This window comes from Scleropages formosus, chromosome 19, assembly GCF_900964775.1.
Source record: "Scleropages formosus chromosome 19, fSclFor1.1, whole genome shotgun sequence".
Taxonomy (NCBI): Eukaryota; Metazoa; Chordata; class Actinopteri; order Osteoglossiformes; family Osteoglossidae; genus Scleropages; species Scleropages formosus.
The window spans coordinates 8,914,629-8,941,091 of NC_041824.1; the positions used below are offsets into that span (position 1 = coordinate 8,914,629).

General features: G+C 39.4%; 2 protein-coding genes across 3 annotated transcripts; one reads left to right on the forward strand and one right to left on the reverse strand.

Moving 5' to 3' along the window:
* The first annotated feature begins 152 nt into the window (after nt 1-152).
* LOC108927804 (reducing polyketide synthase BOA6-like) lies at nt 153-25,876 on the forward strand. 2 transcript variants are annotated; one of them, XM_029246113.1, is made up of 8 exons: nt 153-317; nt 13,377-13,568; nt 13,832-13,901; nt 14,005-14,158; nt 16,030-16,190; nt 17,494-17,697; nt 19,370-19,551; nt 19,782-25,876. In XM_029246113.1, exons 3-8 carry the CDS (start codon nt 13,844-13,846, stop codon nt 25,341-25,343), a joined length of 6,321 nt encoding a protein of 2,106 aa, XP_029101946.1. In that variant the 5' UTR covers nt 153-317; nt 13,377-13,568; nt 13,832-13,843; the 3' UTR covers nt 25,344-25,876. The 2 variants fall into 2 exon arrangements, with proteins under 2 accessions (XP_029101946.1, XP_029101945.1); XM_029246112.1 differs by lacking the exon at nt 153-317 and having other exon boundaries at nt 13,223-13,568.
* LOC108927637 (patched domain-containing protein 3-like) lies at nt 2,574-7,401 on the reverse strand. Its single transcript, XM_018741045.2, has 5 exons — nt 6,541-7,401; nt 5,190-5,311; nt 4,386-4,531; nt 2,695-4,244; nt 2,574-2,588 (listed from the first exon to the last, which is right to left on the reverse strand). Exons 1-5 carry the CDS (start codon nt 7,273-7,275, stop codon nt 2,574-2,576), a joined length of 2,568 nt encoding a protein of 855 aa, XP_018596561.2. The 5' UTR covers nt 7,276-7,401.
* Nucleotides 25,877-26,463: the final 587 nt, after the last annotated feature.

Sequence of the window (26,463 nt, forward strand, 5' to 3'; positions counted from 1 at the left end):
ACTGTTAGATGAGTAGCTCTGTACGGACATCGTCCAGACAGCAACCAGCATGACCAACGAATACGCTCGACTCCGCCCCGAAACAGGCACAGGGCATTCGCCTTACATTAGCATGCTGCGCCGCTCAGGTGGAAAACGTGAGAAGACTGTGATATCCACGTTCCAGGGTTCGGCGTAGCGGCCTTGCCGAACAAAGCGCCGGAGCGGGAGCGGCTCGTGCAGTTTCGGCTCGCGACTGGACGCATGCGCCGAAATCGATGAGGAATATTATAGATTTTGGTGATTAAAAACTCAGAAGAAAGAATGTCAGAAATAAGGTAAGAGGCAATGTAGTAGAGTTAACTGTGCTTTAGAATTTATTTATTGTTAGAGATGTGGGATTTTTGTGTTGGTTTCAATGACGTAGCTAGCTGCAGAAAGCAGACCTCATGACATGATTCTGATATAATGAAAACACCTGGGTTTTAATCCCTGTTCTGTAATTCTCTGAATCAAAACACTTGTCTTGAATTGGTCCACTAAAAATTTCCCCAGCTGAATAAGGTTCTCTTTGGGTTCCGACTTTTTGACGTTCTCATCTCACTTGTCTCTTGGGACTTAACTTCCAGGCATTGTTTTTACCTGCTTTTTCATTTTGGACCCCTGAAGTATTTGTTTTTGTGTATTCCCTGATTTAGTTAGTGTGTGGATGTACATTTATTATGCACATTAGCGTAACAAACTTTCTAAGACAAACATTTTCCAGTTGAATTATTTTTAAACACATTTTTTTTCTTCATTCCATTTGCCAAAAGATGTGACGGAAACGTGAACTGCATTTTCGAATTCAGCCGTTAGGTGGCAGCAAAACGCGCTCGGACGAAAGAGAAACACAAGCGTCTTCATTCCACATCGTACACCTCGTGTCGTTTTCCCGAGTGTTGGCGATCAATAACAAAATGATTACAGCATTCAGCCTGACTTTAAGAGCACTTTTTTTGGATAAGTTATAAGCAGAACAGCAGTGAGTTACAACAGTATAGACACAATCTACTGGACAGTGCAAAAAACACAAATAAATAATACAACTTACAAAGAATGCGATTACAATAGTTTGCAAGGGTCATACAGCTTTATCTAAGAAGATCCAGAAAAGTAACATAATTTTACATGTTCGTTCAAATGATCCAAAAGTTCCGATGTTATTTCAACTGTTGAAACAACCACATATTTATTAGACTAGCTAATAGTGGGAACTGAGGGGGATAAATGCAGCTTTATATTCATGGCTTTTCGAGTAGTTGCATGAATATCCCTCCACTAAGTTTAATCTGTCACATTTCAAAGATGGGAAAAAACTAGTATCTGAACAATCCGGAGTAGCCTTGTACTAAAAGCACAGCTAAGATGTTCCTGGGGCATTTCTATAAAAATATACTAGAGTAAGGCAGAATCAGTAAATAAAGTTACATTTATTAATTTTACTGATGCTTTTCTCTAAAGCAACTTATAATGTTAAGCTTCTTACAATTATTTACCCATTTATACAGCTGGGTAATTTTTAGTGGCGCAATTTAGGGTAAATACTTTGCTCAAGGGTACTACAGCTGGAGGTGAGGCGCAAACCTATGACCTTTGGGTCCAAAAGTAGGAGCTCTAACAATTACACTTCCAGCTGCCCCTACTTGGGAAGTTCTTTTTAAATTTTAAGTGTGTCACTCAGCTGGCCATTTTGCATTTCATTCAAGGACATTTTTGAGAATATTTAAATCATCCTCTTTATTACATTGACATCCCAGGTAATATGTTTATAGAGAGACTCAGTTTTACCATAAAGGTAGTGGTGTAACCTTGATGACACAGTCTATCATATTATGAAAAACATAAACATGAACACTTGAGCCAGTGAAATGGAAAGCAGAAAAAGAGAGCAATATGAAAATTTAAAAAATGTACAGCTCAAACAAAAAAAAAGCTCAGCTAAAAACAGAAACCTCAGTGGCATTATTCATCCAGTGTCAGGTGAAGATTAATATTACATCCTATTGTCTGTCACCACCAGCTGCAGCATCACACCAGTATCCAGTGTAAATAAAATTAGCCACTACAAACTAAAATTAAAAAATAGAAAGTGCTTTAGATAGTTCGCTTCTGAAAATGTAAAATGATTTAAAAAAAACAGTGCATCTGACATTTTACAAAATATAATTTTACTGAAAAATAATACATTATATTTGTACTTACTGTTGCATTTTGGGTTTAAATGGCAAACATACAATTGAAAGGTGCTAAATATTATTACTCTAGGGATTGAATTTGGCAGTAAAATCTGGCATCGAACTTAATTATAATTGCTATTCATGTGGAGGAATGACAATGATGATACTTTAGGATGGGACCCTTGGAAGTTTCTGAGACATTTAATGCAATCTTAAACCTTTTCTGAACTGCATTAAACTAAATAGAGAATATTTATAAAAAGGCACATCGTGACAATTGTAGATTTCAATAACAGTCGGGATCTAGATTTTCACATTTCCTTTTTTGTGATGTTCTCTTTTGGCCTTCATTATGAAATGCACTCATACGCAAGTTCATGCTATCACTGACTGTGAAAAGCGCCAAATTTTTATGATATTCAGTTTTGGAAGTTGAGTTGTCACTAGCGATTATTGCTCCATTATTAATTTGCTCTATTGGTTCAGTGTCGCTTACATTCGCTTTGACTTTGTCCTTGCTGCTGCAGATTCCTGATACAGTCATGAAAACTGGAATAAAAGTAATGCCATGAATTGCTCCAAATGAGATAACCAAGAACATGATTTTAAAAAAAGTCCGAAAAATGTAACTCTTTGCTGCAGACAATACAACTATCCCAAGAATGGTAGAAACAGCTCCCTGAACAATAGGGTAGCCAAGAGTAAAAAGGGCTTCTATGGCTTTTTCCTTTGCACTTGACTTGGTGCTGGAGACAAAAGCATAAGAAATGTGAGCTGAGAAGTCCACCGAAAAGCCAATACAGATCACCAAATTAATCATCGATATAGAGTCCAGGTTAACATCCCACAGTGCCATGAATCCAGCTACACCCACAATGACAGATGCGATGGCAAATGTAACCCACAGGGAGCACAGGGGATTTGGTATCAATAAGAGGGACACCACCAGCATGGCTCCTGTGGCCAGAAGGATGTTCTGAATGGTGTTGTCCACAACAACAGCATACTGGTCAAAATAAATAAATGCAGGATGGTAAACCAGAAAGTTAAGACCATCAACTGAAGCTTCCTTAGCAGTGTCTCGTAGCTTATTCAACATGTTTTCTTCATCAACAGCATTAGTTATGTTTACTGTTTGTATAAAGAAGCGGGAAGCATAAATCTCATTATTAGTGAAATTGACATCTTGTTTGAAGTAATTTAACTTAGTGAATTGAGGTAAGTTAATTTTAAACGTAGTTTCATCACTTATATCTAACAAAGTCAAATTTGCATACAATTCATAATTATCCAGCCAGGACAAAAACAAACTTTTATCAACGAATGGTAGGTTCAGAAACTTTTCTAAACTCCTGGTAAGACTAACTCTGGCTGTTTTATTCCAGTATGGAAATTCATCTGTTACAACTATCATGACATTTGGGCCGTATTCTGTAAAGTACTCTTTTTCATCGTTATAATAGTTAACAACATAGGAATCATCTGCTGCCAAATTTCTTAGGTCTATTCCTTCCTTAATCTGGAAACACCCGTAAATACTTACAGACAAATACCCTGCATACAGGAGAACCACAAAGAAAACTGTCCATGGCTTTGTCAGAAATGGGCCATAATATTTCAGGAAGAAATTATTAACTGGTTGAATTTCTTCTGTCCCAGTGTTTCTATCATAAGTGCCCCCAGTACAGCAGATACTATAAATGGCAGATTTTTCTGGTGATGATTCTACTGGAACCTTCCTGCAAGTCAGCCAGTGTCTGTTACTGTGTTCCCTTCTTCCATTCAGGGCCAAAAATGCACCAAAAAATGTGATATTGTAAATGTAGCAGAACACAATAGCTGTACCAGTGTACAAGCAAAACGACTTAACAGAAGAAAATGGAGTCAAAATACCAATGTAAAAAGCTAGGGTATCAGTCAGTGTAGTTATGGTGATGGAAATGGCTGCTTCTTTGTAGGTGTGTGCCATACGATCCTTGACCTCATCGTGGACCTTTGTTTGTTGCCAGCTAGATATCATGATGAACATGTCATCAACCCCAATTCCTAAAAAGCAGAGAACAGTGAGTTTAATATATCGTCTGTTTTAACCAAAATCACAATGTGTATAGTATTTATTTTAACTTAGCAATTTTGATGCAGATTTTTTTATAAAATCAATTCATAAATTGAAGGGGAGTGCCTTACCAAGTATCAGGAATGGAGCATTAGCAACTGTCATAGGGAAAGGAACACCGATGTACAGCAGCATCCCAAAGCTGGAGAGCACAGCCAGTCCAGCAGTAATAACTCCAACGGTGGCCACCCACGCCTTGTTCCGCACATTGTCCAGCCTGAAAAGTTGGATCCCTTTACAAAGTGCAATTTCAAGAAGGATTTCAAAAGTTGTGAAAGGTTTTGTTTTCATGTTTTTAAAACCATATAGGTACGAAGTTTTGATTAAATTATATAATACAACTGTACCTCAACTTATGAGTGAAACTGAGACCGGAGGTTTGTTTAGAACATTACAATCAATAAAAGTGTAAAAATATATCTTAAGTCCAAAATTTATTCATAGGTTAAGTTCTGTAAGATCATCAAATTAAGCTATAATGAATTTAAAATTTTGTTGTAGGACTTATTCTGTTTTTATCAATAGCTCATACAATGCAGGGTCTCCGCTCATCTATCATGAAAACATATGGCGTGTGAGACAGGATATACTGTGGACAGGGTGCCAGGCAGTTACGAGACTACGTTTCATTTTTGACTTAAGTTTCTTCTGTGTCTGTGTGTTTTGTTGCCAACTAATGGCAGCAAGTGGAAATGCAGGCCAGTTATGGGCTAAATAACGAAATAAATAAACCAGGAAATATTTGTATTTTCCAAGATTTGTATATCAAATGTACATAACAGGAGGTATCAGTGTACAGTTGTGATGTATCTCTGGGGCTAAATTTTAAATGTCTAGATTTTGCAAGTTTGAGTTCAAAAAAGCAATTGGCAAACCTTAGGCAAGATACAATTGAGAAGGTAATAGCCAAGAAATATGTCGCTGAAAATAACTGGATCACTTCTTTACTGTTTGCGTCAAGCTCTTCTTCTCTTGATTTTGATGTAAAATACGACACCTGTGAAAACATGCAAAATGAAGAACAAACCATAGCAATAAACATTTAATTAAATAATGAACAATTTAATCAAAGCTGTGACACTCCAAAATGTAAAAAATTGGCTTAGATATTTTTCTTATACGAGTTATACAAATAGACATTAAATACCTGTTTGTACTAAAATTCTGTTTTAAATATATGTAAGTTTTAGAGTAAATTCTCAGTGGTTTTGTCAGGAAATAAAAAAGTATTATATTGCTAAGAGATTACATTTGCTGTAGATAAGATTCAAGGACTAATATAAAAATAAAATTCAGGTATACACAGAAACGTTTTTGCTTCTTTTTAATGAAAATATTAAATTCTGAGAACGAGTTCATATAAAAACATGGGGGTACAAACACAGTCGGGCCAAAGATTGCTCTACTGCAGGGGGTGTTTGGAAACATTGTTTTTTTGTTTGTTTAAATTATTTGAATTATATTTTTTCTATAATTTTTTAGAATATTTTTTCTATTTATATATTTTGTGGTGGGTCTGGGGTTCGAGCCCTGCTTGGGGTGTCTTGCAGCAGTCTGGCATCCTGTTCTGGGTGTGTCCCCTCCCCCTTTGGCCTTGCGCCCTGTATTTCTGGGTAAGTTTATTTTTCCTGGACCCTCAGTTAAAAAATATGAAAACAATACCCAGGTTCTCACTAATCCTTATGAATGCAAGAATGTGAGTTTGTATGTATTTTACAAGATAATTTATTTTTTATATTTTTTTCTTATGTAATAGATTCAATAAGCTATTTTAATAATTTTATGCTATTTTGTCTCTTTTTTTAACCAGGCATAATTATCAAATGTATGTAGGCTGTTTCACATTTGTCACTGGAAGGTTGCTTTTAATGTGAATATATTCTAAAGAGAAAAAAAAAACGGAAGTGGTATTTAGTACGTGAGCTACCAAGAAACCGGTTATTTTCACTGGAAGGTACAAGCAACATAATGTGCGACAAACTCCCATTTCATAACAAAACTAAAAATTATACATTTGGTCTCAAAGTATTATATATATGTATGTATTTTTTAATTAAGCTAATTTGCTTAAGCACAAAAGAGTGGAAGATTCAGAATGTTTCTGAACACAAACTTGTAACATTGTATTGTTGTGCTGACTTCATAACGGCATCTAGTTTAACTGTAAAACAATCCCAAACTCAATCCTAATTAAAATTGTTTGGAAAAATACATTTAATGTTTTACCTTGATTTTTTCCACGCTCAACCCGTCACAGACCCGAAGAAACTCGTCGAGCCATAAGGACGTTTCCATCTGCATCTCACTGTTCTCCTCGAGGAAGTAATAAAGTCGCAGCGCCTCGGCTCTCTGGACGAAGCCGCTCTCGTTCACCGTCACGCCACCAAGCGAGTTTCCCAGGAAAACCAGGCCGCGTCCCTGCACCATGTGCTGGGGAAACGCGATGGGGCTCCTTTCTATTTGCGCCGGGTCCCAGTCGATCATCTCCAGGATCTCGTTCTGCACGCACTGTCCGCGCGCCTTCGCACACACCTCGGCAAAGGTGACATCGCGCCCCCCGTCGCGCACAGACAGGTTGCGCACCAGCGCGTCCAGGCCGATGATCTGCGCGAACGCCTCTTCGCTCAGGATGTTGTTGCCCGGAGGAACCGGCGAGACGATGAGAGATGCGAACGTCCCTTCGCTGTAGAGTCTCTGCACGGAGAAGGCGGACGCATCGAGGGGGAAGTTCTGCTTCACAAAAGTCCTCTCGAGCTTTGCGGGTCCGTCGACCGGCGTGAACTGCTCCTCGATGTTGTTCGTCTCGTTGTCTTTGAGGAAGTAGAATCCCCCTCCGAGCGCTGCCGAGATGAGCATGGGGAGGATGAAGAAAGGCCAGGGGTGAGAGCCCACGGCGCGGCCGAGTGCCATCAACAGCCTGGACAGGGGCTTCTCAATGCAGTCTGTGCGCCAGCGACTCATGGTGTTCCACGTGCGGATCTCACGCTGTCTGCGGTCTAACAGAAGGACCGGAGGTCACTCCGAGGAGGCTGTGTCGAGGGAAAATAGGGAAGTTCTCCGTTGTGGATACGGAGATCATCCCGGTATTATTTCAGGCTAATGATTAACTAGGGAAAAGCCATAAACCTCCGACGCAGCCGAATACATAGAACATTATATTTTATAGACAGTGCATTAAAATAGTAGTCAGACTTTTCTAAAAATAAAAATGTATCCTCTGTAATGTCAAACAGTGCAGATAGTTTACAAATTCAAGAGCACTTCATTTTTGTGCCATTTTCAACATTTGGCTATTTATTCATATATTTTTAATGTCTACAGGATGCCTAGTTTTACCATCTTTCATTCGTTGGTTAGGGGGCACGGTGGCGCAGTGGGTTGGACCGGGTCCTGCTCTCTGGTGGGTCTGTGGTTCGAGTCCCGCTTGGGGTGCCTTGCGGCGGACTGGCGTCCCGTCCTGGGTGTGTCCCCTCCCCCTCCGGCCTTATGCCCCCAGTTGCCGGGTAGGCTCCTGTTCCCCGCGACCTTGTATGGGACAAACGGTTCTGAAAATGTGTGTGTATTTGTCGGTTTATTGATGGACTGAGTTAGTGATGCTTGCTTTTTTATCCGCAGCTGTGACTTGCTTATTTATCTTAATTTGTGTAGTGCGATTGTTTTTTTTTTTTTATATCAGACTTAGTTTTAGTGTTTACTTTAATATTATTGGGGCGCGCGGTGCCGTGTCTTTGAACAGAATGAAGAACACACAGGGTACGTTCATCGTGAACGTTGTATGTAAACATCGACACAGAGAAATAATACTCTCGGTCCAAGGACGCCGTTTCTTCCAGGGCTTGTACCTCCTGCCCGCCTTCTCACCCTACTTAGTGACTTTGGGCTCCCAGGTCTTCAGACACTCGCAGACACAGTCAACCCCATTAGTTTCCCCATAAATTGCCCTAGTGGTTGAACCCTCTATTTACAATTTACCCACAATTCAGCTATTTACAACAAACGCATTCCCCGTTTGAACACTGGTAACGCAGCTCGTTACATTATCCAGCTTTTATAAAAGCTGTAATTTTGTTTGTGGCTACTGTAACCGATTGCATGTCTTAGTTAAAAATTTTACTCTTATTGTAAAACAACCTGTGGTATTTGACTTTATTGAAGTGTAGAATAGTAGTACATCACATTTCACTGATTCTGCAGAGAAACCTATACTGTTAAGATACTTACAATTGTCTTCCCAGTCATACAGCTGGGTAATTTTACTGGAACAATTTAGAGTAAGTACCTTACTCAAGGGCATTACAGGTTGAAGGGAATTTGAATCTATAACCTTTATGTACAAAGGTAACGTTGCTAACCATTACACCACCTTTATAATGAATAAGACCTGAAAGCACATGCTCTAGGATGCCTTCAATAGCTCCTGCTGCTCCAGTTGAATGGCTATAAAGGACATATAATGGAGTTGCCATAGTAAATGTAATCAGTTTTGTGTTCATGGCTGGTCTCCTAGGCAGCCCTTTAGAAAGCAGAAGCCCCAGGTGTTAAATTCTTGATCCAAACCACACACACACTTTCTGAACCGCTTGTCCCATACAGGGTCGAGGGGAACCAGAGCCTACCCGGCAACACAGGGCATAAGGCCGGAGGGGGAGGGGACACACCCAGGACGGGACGCCAGTCCATTGCAAGGCACCCCAAGCGGGACTCAAACCCCAGACCCACCGGAGAGCAGGACCCGGGCCGACCTGGTCCAACCCACTGCGCCCCCTGATCCAAACCATTCTCCATAATATAGATTGTGTTTCAACAACAGCAACATTAGAGCACATTTTCAGCATCCTCAGGGAGCCATGGGTTTGAGGTATTGCTGCCTGAACATAGCCTGGGCTCAGATCTAGTGTGGTTGGTTTGAGCTGACCACTCAGTGATTGCTGGTTTCTGTAAGTACAGTCATCATCAGATCAGTTAATTTTTAATCAATGATGAGCTCAACAAAAATAATGATTTTTTTTTAATTCCAAAACACAAAAACAGCATTTTTATAATTTAGTTTTTGGAGCATTTTCCCCATCTTTCTCCTCAAAAGGAAGTACAGTACAGTGCAGCCAGCAGCATTCCCTAGCTGATCTTGAATTTTTTTATGTGAATGGATATCTGAATATCCATCACTCATGCATAGTTATCAGAACTAAATTTGACTGCCAAATATAATGGCTTAGAAATTTTATTTATAGTCAGCACCACCATAAGGATGTTAATCCACTCTATTTGAAATTTCAGGCGGCTTATTTTACTTTAGTTCAGAACCATAAGTTTAAAAAGGTCATGGCCATAAATCACAGGTGTTTTCCTACAGTTGTTTTAGTGGCATTTTAGTTTATAAATTTACCTATCATAACACTCCAAAATACAGTCTACATTGTATGAAAAACATTGTAAAGGTTTATTCAGTGATGCTGTATTAATAAATGGTAAAGAATTCTCTTTAAAGGTTGTGTACAGTTGTTTCTTTCCTTGTTCATTTTTTTTTTTTATCTTTAGCTCTTTATTGTTTTACACCGACACCCTCCTGATAACTGATTCCACAATCAGGGATGTGATGATTAGCCTTTCCAGGAAGTTCAGGGCCTTAAGCGAGACGGGGAACTCCCCAGGAAGGATCCCAGTCCATTTTAGGGATATCACACATTCATAGGCAATTTAGAGCCACCAGTCAACCAGAAACATATCTTCTTGCACTACAGGGGAGGAAACAGAAGTACCCAAAGGAAAACCATACAAACGCCTTGTAGACTGAGCCAGTTTCAAATTTACTGTACCTCCAAACAGCGCTGGAGCTAGAAGACAGCAGTGCTGTAGCTATCATACCACCTCACAGGAAATGTTAAACATTAAGCATACAGTGCCGTGAAAAAGTATTTGCCTCTGACCTTTTTTTTTTTTTGCATATTTGTCACAGTTCAATGATTGAGATCACACACACTTTCTGAACCGCTTGTCCCATACAGGGGTCACAGGGAACCGGAGCCTACCCAGCAACACAGGGCGTAAGGCCAGAGGGGACACACACAGGACGGGACGCCAGTCCGCCACAAGGCACCCCGAGCGGGACTCGAACCCCAAACCCACCGGAGAGCAGGACCTGGTCCAACCCACTGCTCCACCGCACCCCCATGATTGAGATTATTAAACAAATTTTAATATTACACAAAGATAACCCGAGTAAATACAAAATGTAGTTTCTAAATGATGATATCATTTATTAAGGGAAAAAAGCTGTCCAAACCTACCTGGCCGTATGTGAAAAAGTAATTGCCCCTAAACCTAATAACTGGTTGTGCCACCTTTGGTGGCAACAACTGCAATCAAGCGTTTGCGATAACTGGCAATGAGTCTTTCACATTGCTGTGGAGGAATTTTGGCCCACTCTTCTTTGCAGAATTGTTTTAATTCAGCCACATTGGAGGGTTTTCGAGCATGAATGCCCTGTTTAAGGTCATGCCACAGCATCTCAGTTGGATTTAAGTCCGGACTTTGACTAGGCCACTCCAAAACCTTAATTTTGTTTTTTTTTGAGCCATTCAGAGGTGGACTTGCTGGTGTGTTTCGGATCATTGTCCTGCTGCATAACCCAAGTGCGCTTGAGCTTGAGGTCACGAACTGATGGCCAGATATTCTCCTTCAGGAATTTCTGGTAGAGCGCAGAATTCATGGTTCCATCAATTATGGCAAGTTGTCCAGGTTCTGAAGCTGCAAAGCATCCCCATACCATTACACTACCACCACCATGTTTGACTGTTGGTATAATGTTCTTTTTATGAAATGCCGTGTTAGTTTTACTCCAGATGTAATGGGACGCACACCTTCCAAAAAGTTCAGCTTTTGTCTTATCAGTCCACAGAATATTTGCCTAAAAGTCTTGGGGATAATCAAGATGTTTCTTGGCAAATGTGAGACGAGCCTTTGTGTTATTTTTGGTCAGCAGTGGCTTTCGCCTTGGAACTCTCCCATGGATGCCATTTTTGCCCAGTCTCTTTCTTATTGTTGAATCATGAACACTGACCTTAACTGAGGCAAGTGAGGCCTGCAGTTCTTTAGATGTTGTTCTGGGTTCTTTTATGAGCTCCTGGATGAGTCGTCGTTGCGCTCTTGGAGTAATTTTGGTAGGCCGGCCACTCCTGGGAAGGTTCACCACTGTTCCAAGTTTTCTCCATTTGTGGATAATGGCTCTCACCATGGTTCGCTGGAGTCCCAAAGCCTTTCCAGACTGATACATGTCAATTACTTTGTTTCTCATCTGTTCTTGAATTTCTTTAGATTGCGGCATGAGGTGTTGCTTTTTGAGATCTTTTTACATCTTTTAGACAGGTTCTGTTTAAGTGATTTCTTGATTCAACAGGTCTGGCAGTAATCAGGTCTAGGTGTGGCAAGTGAAATTTAACTCAGCTTTCCAAAAAATGTGGTTAATCACAGTTCAGGCATAATTTAACAAGGTGGGGGCAATTACTTTTTCACATAGGGCCAGGTAGGTTTGGACAGCTTTTTTCCCTTAATAAATTAAATCATCATTTAAAAACTGCATTTTGTATTTACCTGGGTTATCTTTGTGTAATATTAAAATTTGTTTGATGATCTCAATCATTTAACTGTGCCAAATATGCAAAAAAAATAAAAAAATCAGGAAGGGGGCAAATACTTTTTCATGGCACTGTATGCACGCCATTCTTGATGATTTTATCTTTAACCATGTAAAATGGAAAAAACTTGTAATAAAGCAATTTACAGTGTGATGCTTATAAATTTGCATATCAGACATCAAGAAATGAAATTATTGCTTCCCCTTTTACTGCTGTAAAATGTTACATTTTTTTAAAGCTCAGATAACTTGGACTCTGCACCCCATTTTCTGGTAATATGTAAAAGATTTCCTGAAAAAAGCTTTCCGTGGGTTGCAGAAATTCACTTCCTTGTCTAAACAGCAGACTGTAATCTTTTATCAGCTTGAGGGTTGGATAGTCCTGATGATACAGTGAAGACTCATGGTGAACCTGATTAAATGTGATGTACTAGAGTTGCAAAAAGCATATTTAACCTTTGTGTGAAAGTAATTCACTGTAGTTAAAGTGAAAATATTTACATGTTTTTAAGATATACACACACACACACACACACACACACACACACACATTTTCAGAACCGCTTGTCCCATACAGGGTCGCGGGGAACCGGAACCTACCCAGCAACACAGGGTGTAAGGCCAGAGGGGATACACCCAGGATGGGACACCAGTCCGTCGCAAGGCACCCAAAGCGGGACTCGAACCCCAGACCCACCGGAGAGCAGGACCTGGTCCAACCCACTGCGCCACCACACCCCCACACCCCTGTTTTTAAGATTAATATTATAGAATTACTAAAGTCCTAAAAGTAAAAAGAAGCCTGGATCCCTCTACACTGAAAATTCAATATATATTTCTTTTAATTCTGGTCCCAACTGTGGAGTCAGGTGATGTTTGCAGAGTATTTGGAATAATTATTTTTAAGTAAGTGTTATTGAAGGCTGTTAATTCATAACATACAGTTTCTTAGTCACATCATCTGCAGTTTTTCCACAATACCTTTTGTTTCAAATGGGACTTGATCACAGCGAGACTGTGGCATTGTACACTATAATCATTTTTGCTTGTTTCTCTTCCATTCATTTTTTGCTGTTCTCAAGCTTAAAAGTTACAACCTACAGAACGGTCTTAGAACCTTTACGCTGCAGAGTAAAATGTACAGGATTTTCAGAAAATTATTCTGAAATTTTTTATTATTTTGGTAATACAATACAGATATGTAAAAATTGAAAATATTAAAATTGGAGGAAAAGTATTAAATTATATACTTTCTATAGTGTAAGTTCTATACAGTGGTAATATTTGTCAGACCTCATGTTAAAGGTAAGTACCATCTATTTTGAAGGAGAAAGTATATTGTTAAAAGTTTTTTGTGTGAAAGTGCATAATATAATGGAACAATAGAAATCAGAAATACAAATTAATATGAGAATTACATTCCATGCAGACAGTGGACATAAATGCACCTACAACCCAGAAAAACAAGGAACAAGGAACAAGGAACTTTGGGCATCTATTGGACTTTTTATGACATCTTGTAAGTGCGTTGTTCTTGTACTGACCCGACTCCACCGCAGCGGCTATATAAAAGACCAGGAGAAACTACAGGAATTAGTTCAGAAGAAATGGTGCACAGGAGGTGGGTTCTGAGTAGCTAATCTTACTAAATCTTAAATAAAAAATAATTTGAGGATATTATGTTGCCGGGTAGGCTCCGGTTTCCCGTGACCCCGTGAGGGACAAGCGGTTCTGAAAATGTGTGTGTGTGTGTGTGTGTATTATGTTTATTGCACTCCTATATTATATGACAGTCTACCACAATATGGTGTGTTTATGATGCAGTTGCGCTTTACACAGTGTTGGTATTTCATGAAAAAGGATCCTTTATGTTTTCTTCTTTAGTGTGATTTAAGCATGGAGGACTCTGCTGAAGACATTGCAGTTGTGGGCATTGGGTGCAATTTTCCCGGAGGTAAAGGATCTATTCAGTTTTTGGTAGCACGACCTGGTTCGTTACATTACAGTACATATACGTTTACTGAATACTGGAAATGCATATACTTTTTATTTTTCAGGTGAAGGCCTTGAAAACTTCTGGAAGGTTCTGTTGGAGGGAAAGAATTGTACTGTTCAGATTCCGGAGGAGAGATTTGATACCAGACACTGGTGTGATCCTGACCACAGCAAGGCAGGAAAATCAATCACTGACAAAGCTGCTCTCGTTGAGAGGTGAGGCCTGACGTCTCCTGAAGATTTCATCAGTAATAATACATTTAAACCTGTGTGGATAATTGTAAGGGTGGCAATAATATGTCTTTTATATACAACCTTCCCACAGAGAACATGAATAATTCATTCCGTTCGCTGACATCTCACTGCGAGGTGGTCTAATTATTACTATTTGTTCTGGAAAAAATGTGATTTCTAAAATTAATTAAAATACAAAATTATATAGTATTTAAATTCATTTCAATGAAGGTCCCCAAGGCGGCTATTCTGTATATATAATATATATATATATATTGCACCCTCTGTTGCGGGGTTAGGCTCCGGTTCCCCACAACTCTCCTCGGGACAAGCGGCTATAGACATTTTGTGTGTGTGTGTGTGTGTGTGTGTGTGTGTGTGTGTGTGTGTGTGTGTGTATACTGTGTATAATAAACATTTATTTATTTAGCAGATGTTTTTCTTCAAAGCGACTTCCAATGAACTAGTGTTATGAGCCCACACACCCCATTCACCAAGGTGACTTACACTGCTAGATACACTACTGTGTCACTCATCCATACATCAGTGGAACACACACACACACACTCTGTCACTCTCACATGGGGGGACCTGAACAGCATGTCTTTGGACTGTGGGAAGAAGCCCATGCAGACATGGGGAGAAAATACAAACTCCACACAGACTGGACAGGGATCGAACCCAAGTTCACCAGGAACGAAGTTTAATTAATTTTAATAGCATTTTCTTCGCCTTCTCTTTTCAAAAATTGTGACGCTGAGAGAAAACGCCCTGCATTTCCACTTTCCGCCTTTAGATGGCAGCAAACCGCACTCAAACCATACAAGCGCTTTCAGGGGGCAGCTCCTCAGAACTGTGCGGCACTGATTATTATACTAGTATTTTTTGATTGTAGCTATATCTCAGAATTTAAAAGAACCTACCCAGAAAATATACAGAGCTTGATTGATTGTTCTTTTTGCAAACCAAAAATGACCAGATGTTGATGACATGTTTATGTGATAAATCGACCTCATCCACACGGACACTTTTATTATCCTCAGTAACAAGCGAGACGTGCAGTTTGTGAGGTCACTCATTTTAAAACAGACTTAACTTTAATGTTTCTTTAAGTTAATAAAAGATAATAAGATCCCATCCATGGTGTACCCTGTCTCATGGTCAAAGCTGAAAAAATAAATAAAATTTTTCATCAAATTCTAAATTTATTACTTTTATCTGATATTTTTAACAGGACTTGGTTGAGCTACATATAAGCATTTGTTTCTTTTAATGTAATGGATGGATTTACAAACAACTGCCATTACGCGTAGCACCTTGTTGTATGAGTGTATTAAAATTATATATGAATATTTTTGAATTTAGACCTTTAACAGATTAGCAAAGCTTTATTTCTCATTGACACTTCAAAAGAATATCTATTTCTACATTGATTTAATATTGTTAGTATAAATTTTTATGCGGGTAACACATTTGTTCAAGGAGGCTAACTGTGGTAGGTTTGCAGAACATCAAGCTAATTATAATTATTTATCCAAAGGACATGTGTACTGGAAATAAACAAACTAACTGTGCTTAAGAATCATGTGTTTGCATCTATGTCTCTCTTTTTGCTAAGGTAATGCACACATTGTATTTTCCATGAGATATACGTTGCTTTGGAGAAAAGTGTCTGCTGAGTGAATAAATGGTAAATTTACTGAAGCAATTTGGAGCAAGCAGGGCTTTGAACTACAGACTTTCAATTTGCAAGGTGGTAGTTCTAACTACTAGCCTGCCTACTGAGCATTAGGTCACAAGTACAGTGCTTTATGGTCTAAGATATTAGGTATAACATTTACCTTCTGTTTTAGATTCAATGAATTTGACTACAAGTTCTTTGGCGTCCCTGATGCGGAGGCTAATCGCATGGACCCCCAGCAGAAGCTCTTGCTGGAGTGCACCTACAGAGCCCTAGAGAATGCTGGGATACCGATGGAGAAGGCCAGTGGAATAAGTATAGGTGTATTCATTGGTAAGTTTTTATTTAGCATGTTTTTTGGTTTAGCAATCATTTAGCATGGATGTTAAAACATTTCTTAAATTATTTTTGTAGTATAAATTCTCATGCAGTTCATAAAAATGATCAATTTTATGTTATAAGATTTCTTTTTGGGCTGCCTGTGGCCCAAGGACAGAAATATTTTGACTGATTAACTGATGTTGAAAGCAGGGCAGGTTATTAATTAAAATGAAGATTAATACTATCAAAGTGAATTACACACAGGTCTCAAGGTATGAAGAACGAATTGCATGAGAAGTGGGTGTGAAACATGTATGTGTTTGTCATCATTTTTATGCTGAATGTTAGATATTGTCCAAATGCATGGGACATGTGTAAAAAATACTTTTAAGAGCTATGGAATTATGTATTTACTTCACAACAGTTTCTTAAAGTAAATCCAAAATCTTACGGATACTAGTAGAAGTATCAACTCACATAGAGGTACACTACCTAATTTTTTTAAAGTTAACTGCATGAATCCATTACTAATTGTCATAGAAGAGGTTATTTTGTCTGACAGTAATACAGCATAGGGGGCACAGTGGCACAGCGGGTTTGGCTGGGGCCTGCTCTCTGGTGGGCCTGGGGTTTGAGTACTGCTTGGGGTGCCTTGTGACGGACTGGTGTCCCGTCCTGGGTGTATACCCTCCCCCTCCAGTCTTACACCCTGTGTTGCCGGGTTAGGCCCCGGCTCACTGCAACCCTGCTTGGGACAAGCGGTTTTAGACAGTGTGTGTAATACTGCACAATGAGAATATGTGAAAGCTGAATGGTGTTTTTCTTTGAGCATGTTCTCTAAGGCATGGCTCAAGATTGCTTTAATGTCCCTCATGTTCTTCATTTTATTGAACAAATCACACTAGCAGGCTGCAAGCCTTTATGAAACACCCATACACCTCATCTTACAAACTGGGACAAATTGGGACAGGCAGATGGTTCATAACTCAATACTGTTTGTAAGTCCACCCACTACATCACATTCAGTAAAAGCTTAATAATGCAGCTTAATCATTTCATTCATTCATGGGATAGGTAATATGAAAAACAAATTCTGCAGTGTAAAAAATACAACTCCCCATTTCCGTTTTTAAACTGAGGATTGCTGCTTCAGGAATTCTAAGCAGTACATCATTTTCTAATTATTCTTTCCTTGTAATGAATTAACAATAAACAAACACATGTATTAATAAATAAACACTTTTATATAGTGTAAGCCTTAAATGTCTTGGTTTTGAAAGCTAAAGTTTCATCTGTTTGTCAAATGCTCCTTGAGGTCTCATGAACAGAGATTATGAACAAGAATTTAACAGAACAGCTGACCTGATAGACCACTACAACAGCACTGGAACAGCTACGAGTATAGCTGCCAACCGGATATCCTACACCTTCAACCTCACTGGGCCCTCATTCGCCATCGACAGTGCCTGCTCATCATCCCTGGTGGCTCTCCACCTTGCATGCCAGGCAATAAAACAAGGTAACCTTTTACTAGTAGGGTTACATCGTGGGTTATATGTTTTCAGGATCAGGAAAATTTCTGATCTTTCAGTATTTACATTTTTTTTTACCTTTGCTGGTCTGAATCTGAGGGGGCGCGGTGGCGCAGTGGGTTGGACCGGGTCCTGCTCTCTGGTGGGTCTGGGGTTCGAGTCCCGCTTGGGGTGCCTTGTGACGGACTGGCGTCCCGTCCTGGGTGTGTCCCCTCCCCCTCTGGCCTTACGCCCTGTGTTGCCGGGTAGGCTCCGGTTCCCCGTGACCCCGTATGGGACAAGCGGCTCTGAAAATGTGTGTGTGTGTGTGTGTGTGTGTGTGGTCTGAATCTGGAAAAATTTACACACTGGTAGAGGAACACAGACAAGTCTTTTAGAAACATGTTTAAACAAAAAACACATGACAACTTAATCACACTTAATCACAATGAAAAAACTTCTAGCTGCTTAAATATTTAAAATGAGTGCATATGTATAATATATATGTATATATAGGGGTGCCATTCGATGGGCCAAAGTGCCCGCATACTCACTCTGAGCAGAGACTCTTTACTGCTGATACTTCTCTAATGCTTGGGCACTTATACTGTCATTCATACTGCTTTTGACAAGAGTAGACTCTGTTTTCATAACACTGATGGATTTCATCACCACACACTTTAGTCAGTGAATCTAAATAAAAGAAATGCAACTGAAATGTATCCTAAGGAAGGCAGGTGGAGAAGGAAGCAGCTATAACACAATATACAGGAAGTGTATGACACACTGTTGGTGCAGTAATCAGAAAGTGGAAAGTGTATCAGATCACACTGGCACTGCCTGGAGAAAGTCGAAAGTGTAGTGAAGGTGCATTAGGCAACTATTTCAAAAGCGCTTCATCAATCATACTTGCTTGTATAGGAGAGCTGTAAGAATAAAATGAGACAAACCAACTCAAAGTATATCTGGAGTTTGCCACCCAGCACCAAAGTGATTCAGCAAAGATTCTGAAAAGTTTTAAGCTTTTTTGTCAAAACACAACATACCTTGCAGCGTGTAAAAGGAACGCTGTCCCAAAAAGTACCCTTCCTAAAATGAAACATGGTGGTGGCACCATTATGGTATAGTATACTTTTTGATCAGGAGGGGCTGATGACCTTATTATTATTGTAGGAATTATGGATGGTGGAAAATACATACAAACACTGTTACAGAATTTGTTGCAGTCTGGGAAAAACAGAATTGGTAGGAAGCTCTTGTTTCAGCAAGACAATTGTCCCAAACTGGAGGGACTGAAAAACAAAACAGTCAATGACCTGTACTGGTCCAGTCAGTGTCCCAACCTCAGCCTTATCAAGAAGCTTTGGTGTTTTTTGAAAATTGCTAGCGCTAGAGCCAATCTGTCAAGAGGAGTGGGGAAATAGGTGTGCCTAAATGGGAGATACCTATCCCAGTGGAGTCAAAGCTGTTAATGTGGCAAAATGTAGCTTTACCAAATATTAAGGACTATAATCTAAATATTTATGCAAGCACAATGTTTCAGTTTTGGTCTTGGTTTCCAGTACCTGCATAGAGATGAATAAATTTGGATTTAATATTCTGTTTAAGCATGTTACTGAAAATGTAGAAGATATGGCTGTTTTATTATATATAAGATTTGTTTTTACCTGTTGTTTTCAGGAGACTGTGAGATGGCGCTATGTGGAGGTGTTAGCTTTATCACTGAGCCACGGGTCTTTGTTGCTCTCAGCAAAGCAAAAATGATCTCACCTGAAGGGACCAGCAAGCCTTTCTCCAATAAAGCAGATGGATATGGAAGAGGAGAAGGTTGTGGGGTTGTCCTCCTGAAGCCACTGAAGAAAGTGAGTTGTTTTTTCTTTTTTTGAGTCTATTCGTTAAGTTATCATTATTTATTACATTAATTATGCTTATAGGTGTTAGTTATGTTTACATGGTGGCAAAAGCTAGTTCTTCCCTTAAAGTAAATGGGTAATTTTTTATTACATGTATATTTATTTATTTAGCAGACACTTTTCTCCAAATCATTGTACAACTCAGAATAAATAACACACCACCATTTAAATTTTTACAGGCTCTGGAAGACTTTGACCATGTGTGGTGCATTATAGGGAAAACTGGAATCAATCAAGATGGCCACACCATCACTCCAATCACCAAGCCATCTATGATTCAACAACAAAAATTGCTGCACCAAATTTACTCTACAGACACTGATAAATTACATGTCCAGTATATTGAAGCTCATGGGACTGGAACACCTGTAGGGGATCCCACAGAAGCTGGGAGCATTTCCAAAGTCATTGCCAGAGCCAGACCACCAGGATCAGAAATACTTTACATTGGTTCTGTGAAAGGTAACATCGGCCACACGGAATCTGCAGCCGGAATGGCGGGACTCATCAAGGTAATTCTGATGATGCACCACGAGACTATAGTTCCTTCTTTGTTCTATTCTGAGGACAGTGCCAGTATAGATACCAAAGCCCTAAATCTAAAAATCCCCACCAAAGTAGAGAAATGGGAAAGTGCTGATCCAGTTGGCAGGGTGGCAGGAATCAACAATTTTGGATTTGGAGGCACCAATGCACATGCACTTGTCAGACAGTGCAAAAAATCACACTCTAGAAAAGCAAAGACTAAAAATTGTTTTCAGTTGTTCATATTATCTGCAACTTCTGAAAAATCTCTTAAAATGATAATGGAAGACACAGCTGAAAAAATAAGAACTGACAGCAAATTGAGCCTACAAACATTAGCATATACATCAGCCTGTAGGAGAAGCCATGCAAAGCACAAATACAGAAGAGTCTTCTTGGCATCTTCTCTCAGTAATTTACAGAATGGACTTATATCCTCCCTAAACAAAAAAATGATTCCTTCAATGCCAGACCCCAAGGTAATTTTTGTGTTTTGTGGAAATGGGGTAACCTACAGAGGTATGTGCAAGCAACTGTTGAAAGAGGAACATCTCTTCCTAGAAAAAGTAAAAGAGGTTGAGATCCTTTTCAAGAAATACAGTAATATAAACATGGTACAGAAGCTTGAAAGTGATGATGATGATGAAGATTTTTTCAAACCCAGTGTTCTCCAGCCAATGCTTTTTGCCATCCAAGTTGCCATTTATAGCCTGTTGAAGCACTGGGGTATCAAACCAGATGTGGTTCTTGGACATTCTGTTGGAGAAGTTGCTGCTGCCCATTGCTCAGGTCTACTGTCTCTTGAAGATGCAGTGAAGGTGATTTACTTCCGAAGCACCTTACAGAGCCAAGTGACTGGTGGGAAAATGCTGGTTGTCAGCAACATAGTGGTGTCAGAAACCTTGAAGTACCTTTCAGCCTATTCTGGGAAGATTTGCTTGGCTGCCTTCAATAGCCCCCAATCCTGCACCTTATCTGGTGATGCAGATGCTATTGAAAGTCTTCATGACAAACTCAAAACCTTATTTGATAGCAAAAATGTTTTCCTTCACATTTTGGATGTTCCTGCTGCATACCACAGCCACATGATGGACCCTATCCTGTCAAATCTTGAGACCAGCATAGGTACCTTGCAAGGGAATGAAATGGAGACACAGTTGTTTTCAACAGTGACAGGAAGGGTTTGTTCCCAAATGGATTTTCTCACTGGGACATACTGGGCAAGGAACATTCGGGAGCCGGTTGCATTTGAAGAAGCGGTGAAGTCAGCTGCCAAAGAAAGGAAGAATATAGTCTTTGTTGAGATAGGTCCAAGACGGGCTCTGCAACGGAATATCATAGAGACACTAGGAAATGACACCATAGTACTGACTTCTGTGCAGCCAGAAAAGGATCATGAGTCACTGGCGACTCTTGTGTCCAAACTCTTTGAGCTGGGAGTGCAAATAAACTGGGATCAGTTCTACACTGGATATGAAACAGTACCAGCACCTTTTCCAAGGTATCAGTTTGACTGTGTGAAGAAGGAGATATACCCAGCTGAAATACCAAGACACAACAAATTGCTTTCCAGCTTTCAACATCCTTGCATAGCTAAGGCCATTAATGATAAAGAATTCAGTTGCACTTTGGACTCCGAGGAGATGTCATTTGTTTCTGGACACAAAAATAAAGGGATTGCCATTATTCCTGGTTCATTGTATGTTGAACTGGGATTGGCATCATTCATGGCAAATTTAAAACGAAGAATGCCACTTACTTCCGTACAACTCGAGATCAAGTTCCACACTCCGTTTTTAGTTGAGAAGAATTCACCTGAGATGAGAGTGCTGCTTGAGCCAAAAGAAATGGGAATTTTGTTTAAAATACAGTCTCCACTATCTGTGTATGCAACAGGATACGTTACCCAGAATGGTGAGGCCGAAGTGAACTATATCTCTCTAGATTGCATTTTTGAAAGATGCAAATCACTAGTAAAATCAGAAGAACTCTACAACAAGCTTTCCCAAGTGGGATTTGAGTACGGTTCAGTTTTCAAGAGACTTGGAGACATACACTATGGAGATGAGTACATGGAGGCTATTTCATTAGTGAAAGTCCCTGAGGAACTTTGTAGCCAGTTGTATGACTACCACATTCACCCAGTTGTTTTGGATTACCTTATGCAAATGACAGTCATATTTCCAACAAGTGGATTTAAATCCAGGCCTGGATTTCCTTCTGCTATTGGCTCATTGACCATTTTAGGACCCCTGGAGAAGGAAATGGCTTTATATCTAAGAAAAACCAGTACAGGAGCTGACTACGTTGAGGTATGTGGTTGCTTTGCCACCAAAACTGGTGATGTGCTGATTGAGGCAAAACATATAAGGATCAAAAATTTAGGAAAACATTCTAACATTGCTGAAGAGCTTTTTTTCCAGAACCAATTGACTGTTGTCTCAGAGGATGTCATTCTCAATGGGAAACCCAAAGCCTTAGTGTTTGCAGACACACTTGGTATCTCTGAGACCTTGCACCAGTACTTACACCAGGGGTCATTTTACATTCCTTACCAAAACCAAAACTTCAGCCTCGATCGTTTTTTTTCAGAGCAGAAGACTCCACTAATCATTCGAGAATGCAGTGAAATTTTCTTCATGTGGGGTATTGAAAACCTCAGTGATAAGACTGCAGAGAACAGTCTTATGTGCTTGGTAAACTGCTGTGAAATTTTGCAACAAATAATTCTCAAGTTGAAAGCGGAGAAATTTTCTGGTTCCTTCAGAGTACTGACTTTCGGCCTAGCTGGCAATGCAGTTGATGTCATTACTACAAGTTTTACACTTCCTGGAATGATAAGGTGTTGTGCAGCTGAAGTTTCTGGTATGATTTTTCAACTGATAGATATTGGCTCTGTGTCAGTTGAGGACATCAGGGCCTTGGGTCAGATTATTCAGTCATACCCTTGCAGAAAATATCCAGAGTTGGTGATCTCTAAAGGTCAGATTTATGCTGCTGGTATGACACGTACCCCCATCAGGTCTACTATTGGTTGTGAGAAACAAGCTCTGTCTGTAGATTTACAGTATTTTTCATTGCAAACTGCTGATGCCTATAAAACAACCTGTCTATCAGCCATTCCTTCTGCTGCAAACAATCCCCTGGAGAGGAAAAATGTTGAAGTGCAGCTTGACAAAGTCTGCGTTCATTCATCTGACTACTTTCCAGTCAGTGTCACTGATCTAAAGTTTGGTCAGACGATGTACTGGAACAGACACACATCTCAGAACCACAAACTTCTGGCCCTTGACTTCAGTGGCACTGTTACTGCTGTAGGGAAGGGTGTGAGCAAGCTGAAAGTGGGAGATCACGTTGCCTCGTGTTACCCCGTGGCTGTTTCTTCTAAAGTTGTACTTCCTGAAGATGTATTCTACAGAACAAAGCGGTTTCCACTTTTGAAGGAAGTGCCATGCATTTCGTACTTTGTATTGTCATGGGAGATCTTTCATAACATGCTACCAAAGGGGAAGCAGTTGAGAAGGATAGGCATTCTCTCACCCAGCCCTGACTCGGTTCTAGTGCAAATCTTGGTGCGGACAGCCAACAATTCTGGATGGACTGCTACAGCCAGAATAGAAATTAATGGGCAACAAAATGACATGAAAAAATGTGATGCCTTTGTCCTTCTTCCTCCATTTGATGCAGCTTTACTTAATAATGCATGCAGCATTGCCTCGGTGAAGCACATTGTTGTTGTCCACGATAACCAGCAATCAGCACTCCAAAAAAAGTTATGTAAATGGGACAATGAAAATTCTTACATTCAGACTCTGCATGTGGGCAAAATTTTCCAAAAAGCTAATCTGAAAGAGAAAAAAGTCAAGATCTACAACTGGCTGAAATCAATGGATTTAGAGAAGAGATCTTTAGATTTGCAAACTACTACATTTCAGAGGGCAAATACTGGCAGCTTTGATTGCTTGGCAGATACAGAGTTTAAATCGTACTTCAGCTCTAAGCCCATGCCTGTGATTGCACTCAGTGGTGGGGGAAAGAACCAAATATCCACCATTCCAGTGAATGAGAGTCAGATACAACTTTTCAAGAAAAATTCTGTGTACATTGTGACAGGAGGACTTTCGGGTCTGGGCTTTGAAACAGTGAAGTTTATTGCCCAGAAAGGTGGAGGAAAAATTGTCATTCTTTCCAGAAGGACTCCTTCATCTGAAATGCAGCAAGACATAAAAAATATACAGAGTCAGCATGGTGTCTCTGTAATAACCTTGCAGTGTGATGTCTCAGTTTCAAAGCAAGTTGACAAGGCAGTCAATGACATTGAGCAACATTTCCTCTCTTGTCCGATTGCAGGAGTTTTTCACAGTGCAGTTGTTTTGCACGATGGGTTTATGGAAATGCTTAACAGATCACACTTTGAGAATGTCCTAAGGCCAAAAGTGAATGGAGCATTGAATCTGCACTCTGCTACAAGGAAATGTAAATTAGACTACTTTGTGTGCTACTCATCTGTCTCCTCGTTTCTCGGGAGCCCAGCCCAAACTAACTATGCTGCCGCAAATTCGTTCTTGGACATGTTTTGTCATTATCGGCGAAACCTTGGACTTGCTGGCCAATCAGTTAACTGGGGGGCTTTGAACCTTGGCCTTCTTCTGAACAAGGATCATCTAAGGAAATTTCTGGAAGAGAAGGGGACAGCGACAATGGAAATACCAGAAATTCATGAATGTCTGAAATATTGTTTGTTGCTGAACAATCCCCAGCAGGTTGTGTGCAAGTTTAATTTCAGAAATATGTACACCCATGTCCTTTCTCAAAACATCTACCAAAGAATGCGCTTTATCAAAATGTTTAATGAAGAAATTAAAATTCACAGAATCACTGAAAACACAGTTGAGCAGGAACAGTCTTCCTCTTCCCCAGATGAGTTTGTCAAGGATCTGCTCCTTAAAACATGTAATATAGATGCTAATGAGCTGAATGATGACACTCTCCTTTCTGCAGTGGGTGTTGATTCAATGTTGGCCCTGACTTTGCAGAATGTCATCTACAAAGAAAGAGGTGTGAACATTCCTCTTATTAAGTTGCTGGACCCAAACACTACTATGTCAAACTTAGTGGTCCTATTAAAGGAAGCCCAAAAGGGAGGCTTTACAAAAGAGGGCCAGCAATCTTATGAAGAGCAAAGAAATGTAAAAAATGAGCATACACAGTTTTAAAGTGCTGTGTGTTGAAGGTCAAAGGCAACGCTTTCTGTTAACAGTCTCATTATTACGGATACTTTTTGACTGAACATGATATAATGGAGTTAGAAAATAAAATCAATTAATGATAACAGGAAATATGCAATTCTGGGATATTATAACTTATCTTGATTTGTAAGTCTGTAGAATCTAAGTTGCATAATCATTCCTTTTTAGGAAAATATAAAGTAGTCACAGGCAATCAGGGACTACAATAATGCTGCAAGTACCACTATGTTAATGTTGGAAAATTCAGCAATAGACATGATTTCTTGTTCTTTGAGACTGACTTCATTTCATTACTGTCCCATCATTGAAGCGGGCGGGCTGCATGTTATAGTACTGATTGTGACATTTTTCTCTTGTTTTACTCGTCAAATGCTGGTTGGTTACAGTCATTATAATTTCTGTTGTTGAACTAGTGACTAATGTAAGAAAACTATCCAGTTAAATTATTTAAAATTTTTTTTTACCAGCTTCACTCTGGTTGAAATTACTGTTTCATTTTGCTGCCTAAAATGTATTTTGTTGTATCTGAACATTTAAATGAAATAATAATATAAATATGTTTTGTTCCCCTATAAATTTGCTAAAGATTTTATTTTATTATGCCCATTTTAAAAATTCACTCCACACTGTTGTTAACAGTGGTTTAAAGTTTGTTGTTAGATGCTGTATCACTGTTGTCATCAGTCATCATTAATAGCAGTGCTCAGTTGCACTGGAAGTAAATGTATTGAAGTTTATTTAGTAAAAAAGCACTCACACAAGACATTTTCCGAAGTGATTGTTTTAATTTGTTTTGTACATTTCAGCATGTTATGCTGCAGTAACTTTCAGTTTATTTCCATTTGCAGTGATAATCCATATTTTTATATTTTCTTACCCTCAAAATTCTGAAAATTCCTTTTTACACATTTGTTCTTGTACATTTCAGACATAAAATTGTCAAAGCTAGTACTAAGTGCCTTTCTTCATCTAATTCCATTTGTTTCGTAACTAAACCAAAAATGATTTCTACAATATTAAATCATGCAAAGCACTACTGGCCTGTAGAACTATGAATTACCTGCAATGAGAGAGGCACTAAAAAAAA

Coding starts and splice junctions, on each gene's coding strand:
- LOC108927637 (XM_018741045.2), bottom strand. CDS start 7,275: ATGAGTCGCTGGCGCACAGACTGCATTGAGAAGCCCCTGTCCAGGCTG. Junction 5,312..6,540: donor TGAGCGTGGAAAAAATCAAG/GTAAAACATTAA, acceptor ATGTTTTCACAG/GTGTCGTATTTTACATCAAA. Junction 4,532..5,189: donor TCAATTGTATCTTGCCTAAG/GTTTGCCAATTG, acceptor CCAACTTTTCAG/GCTGGACAATGTGCGGAACA.
- LOC108927804 (XM_029246113.1), top strand. CDS start 13,844: ATGGAGGACTCTGCTGAAGACATTGCAGTTGTGGGCATTGGGTGCAAT. Junction 13,902..14,004: donor TGGGTGCAATTTTCCCGGAG/GTAAAGGATCTA, acceptor TTTATTTTTCAG/GTGAAGGCCTTGAAAACTTC. Junction 16,191..17,493: donor AAGTATAGGTGTATTCATTG/GTAAGTTTTTAT, acceptor ATGCTCCTTGAG/GTCTCATGAACAGAGATTAT.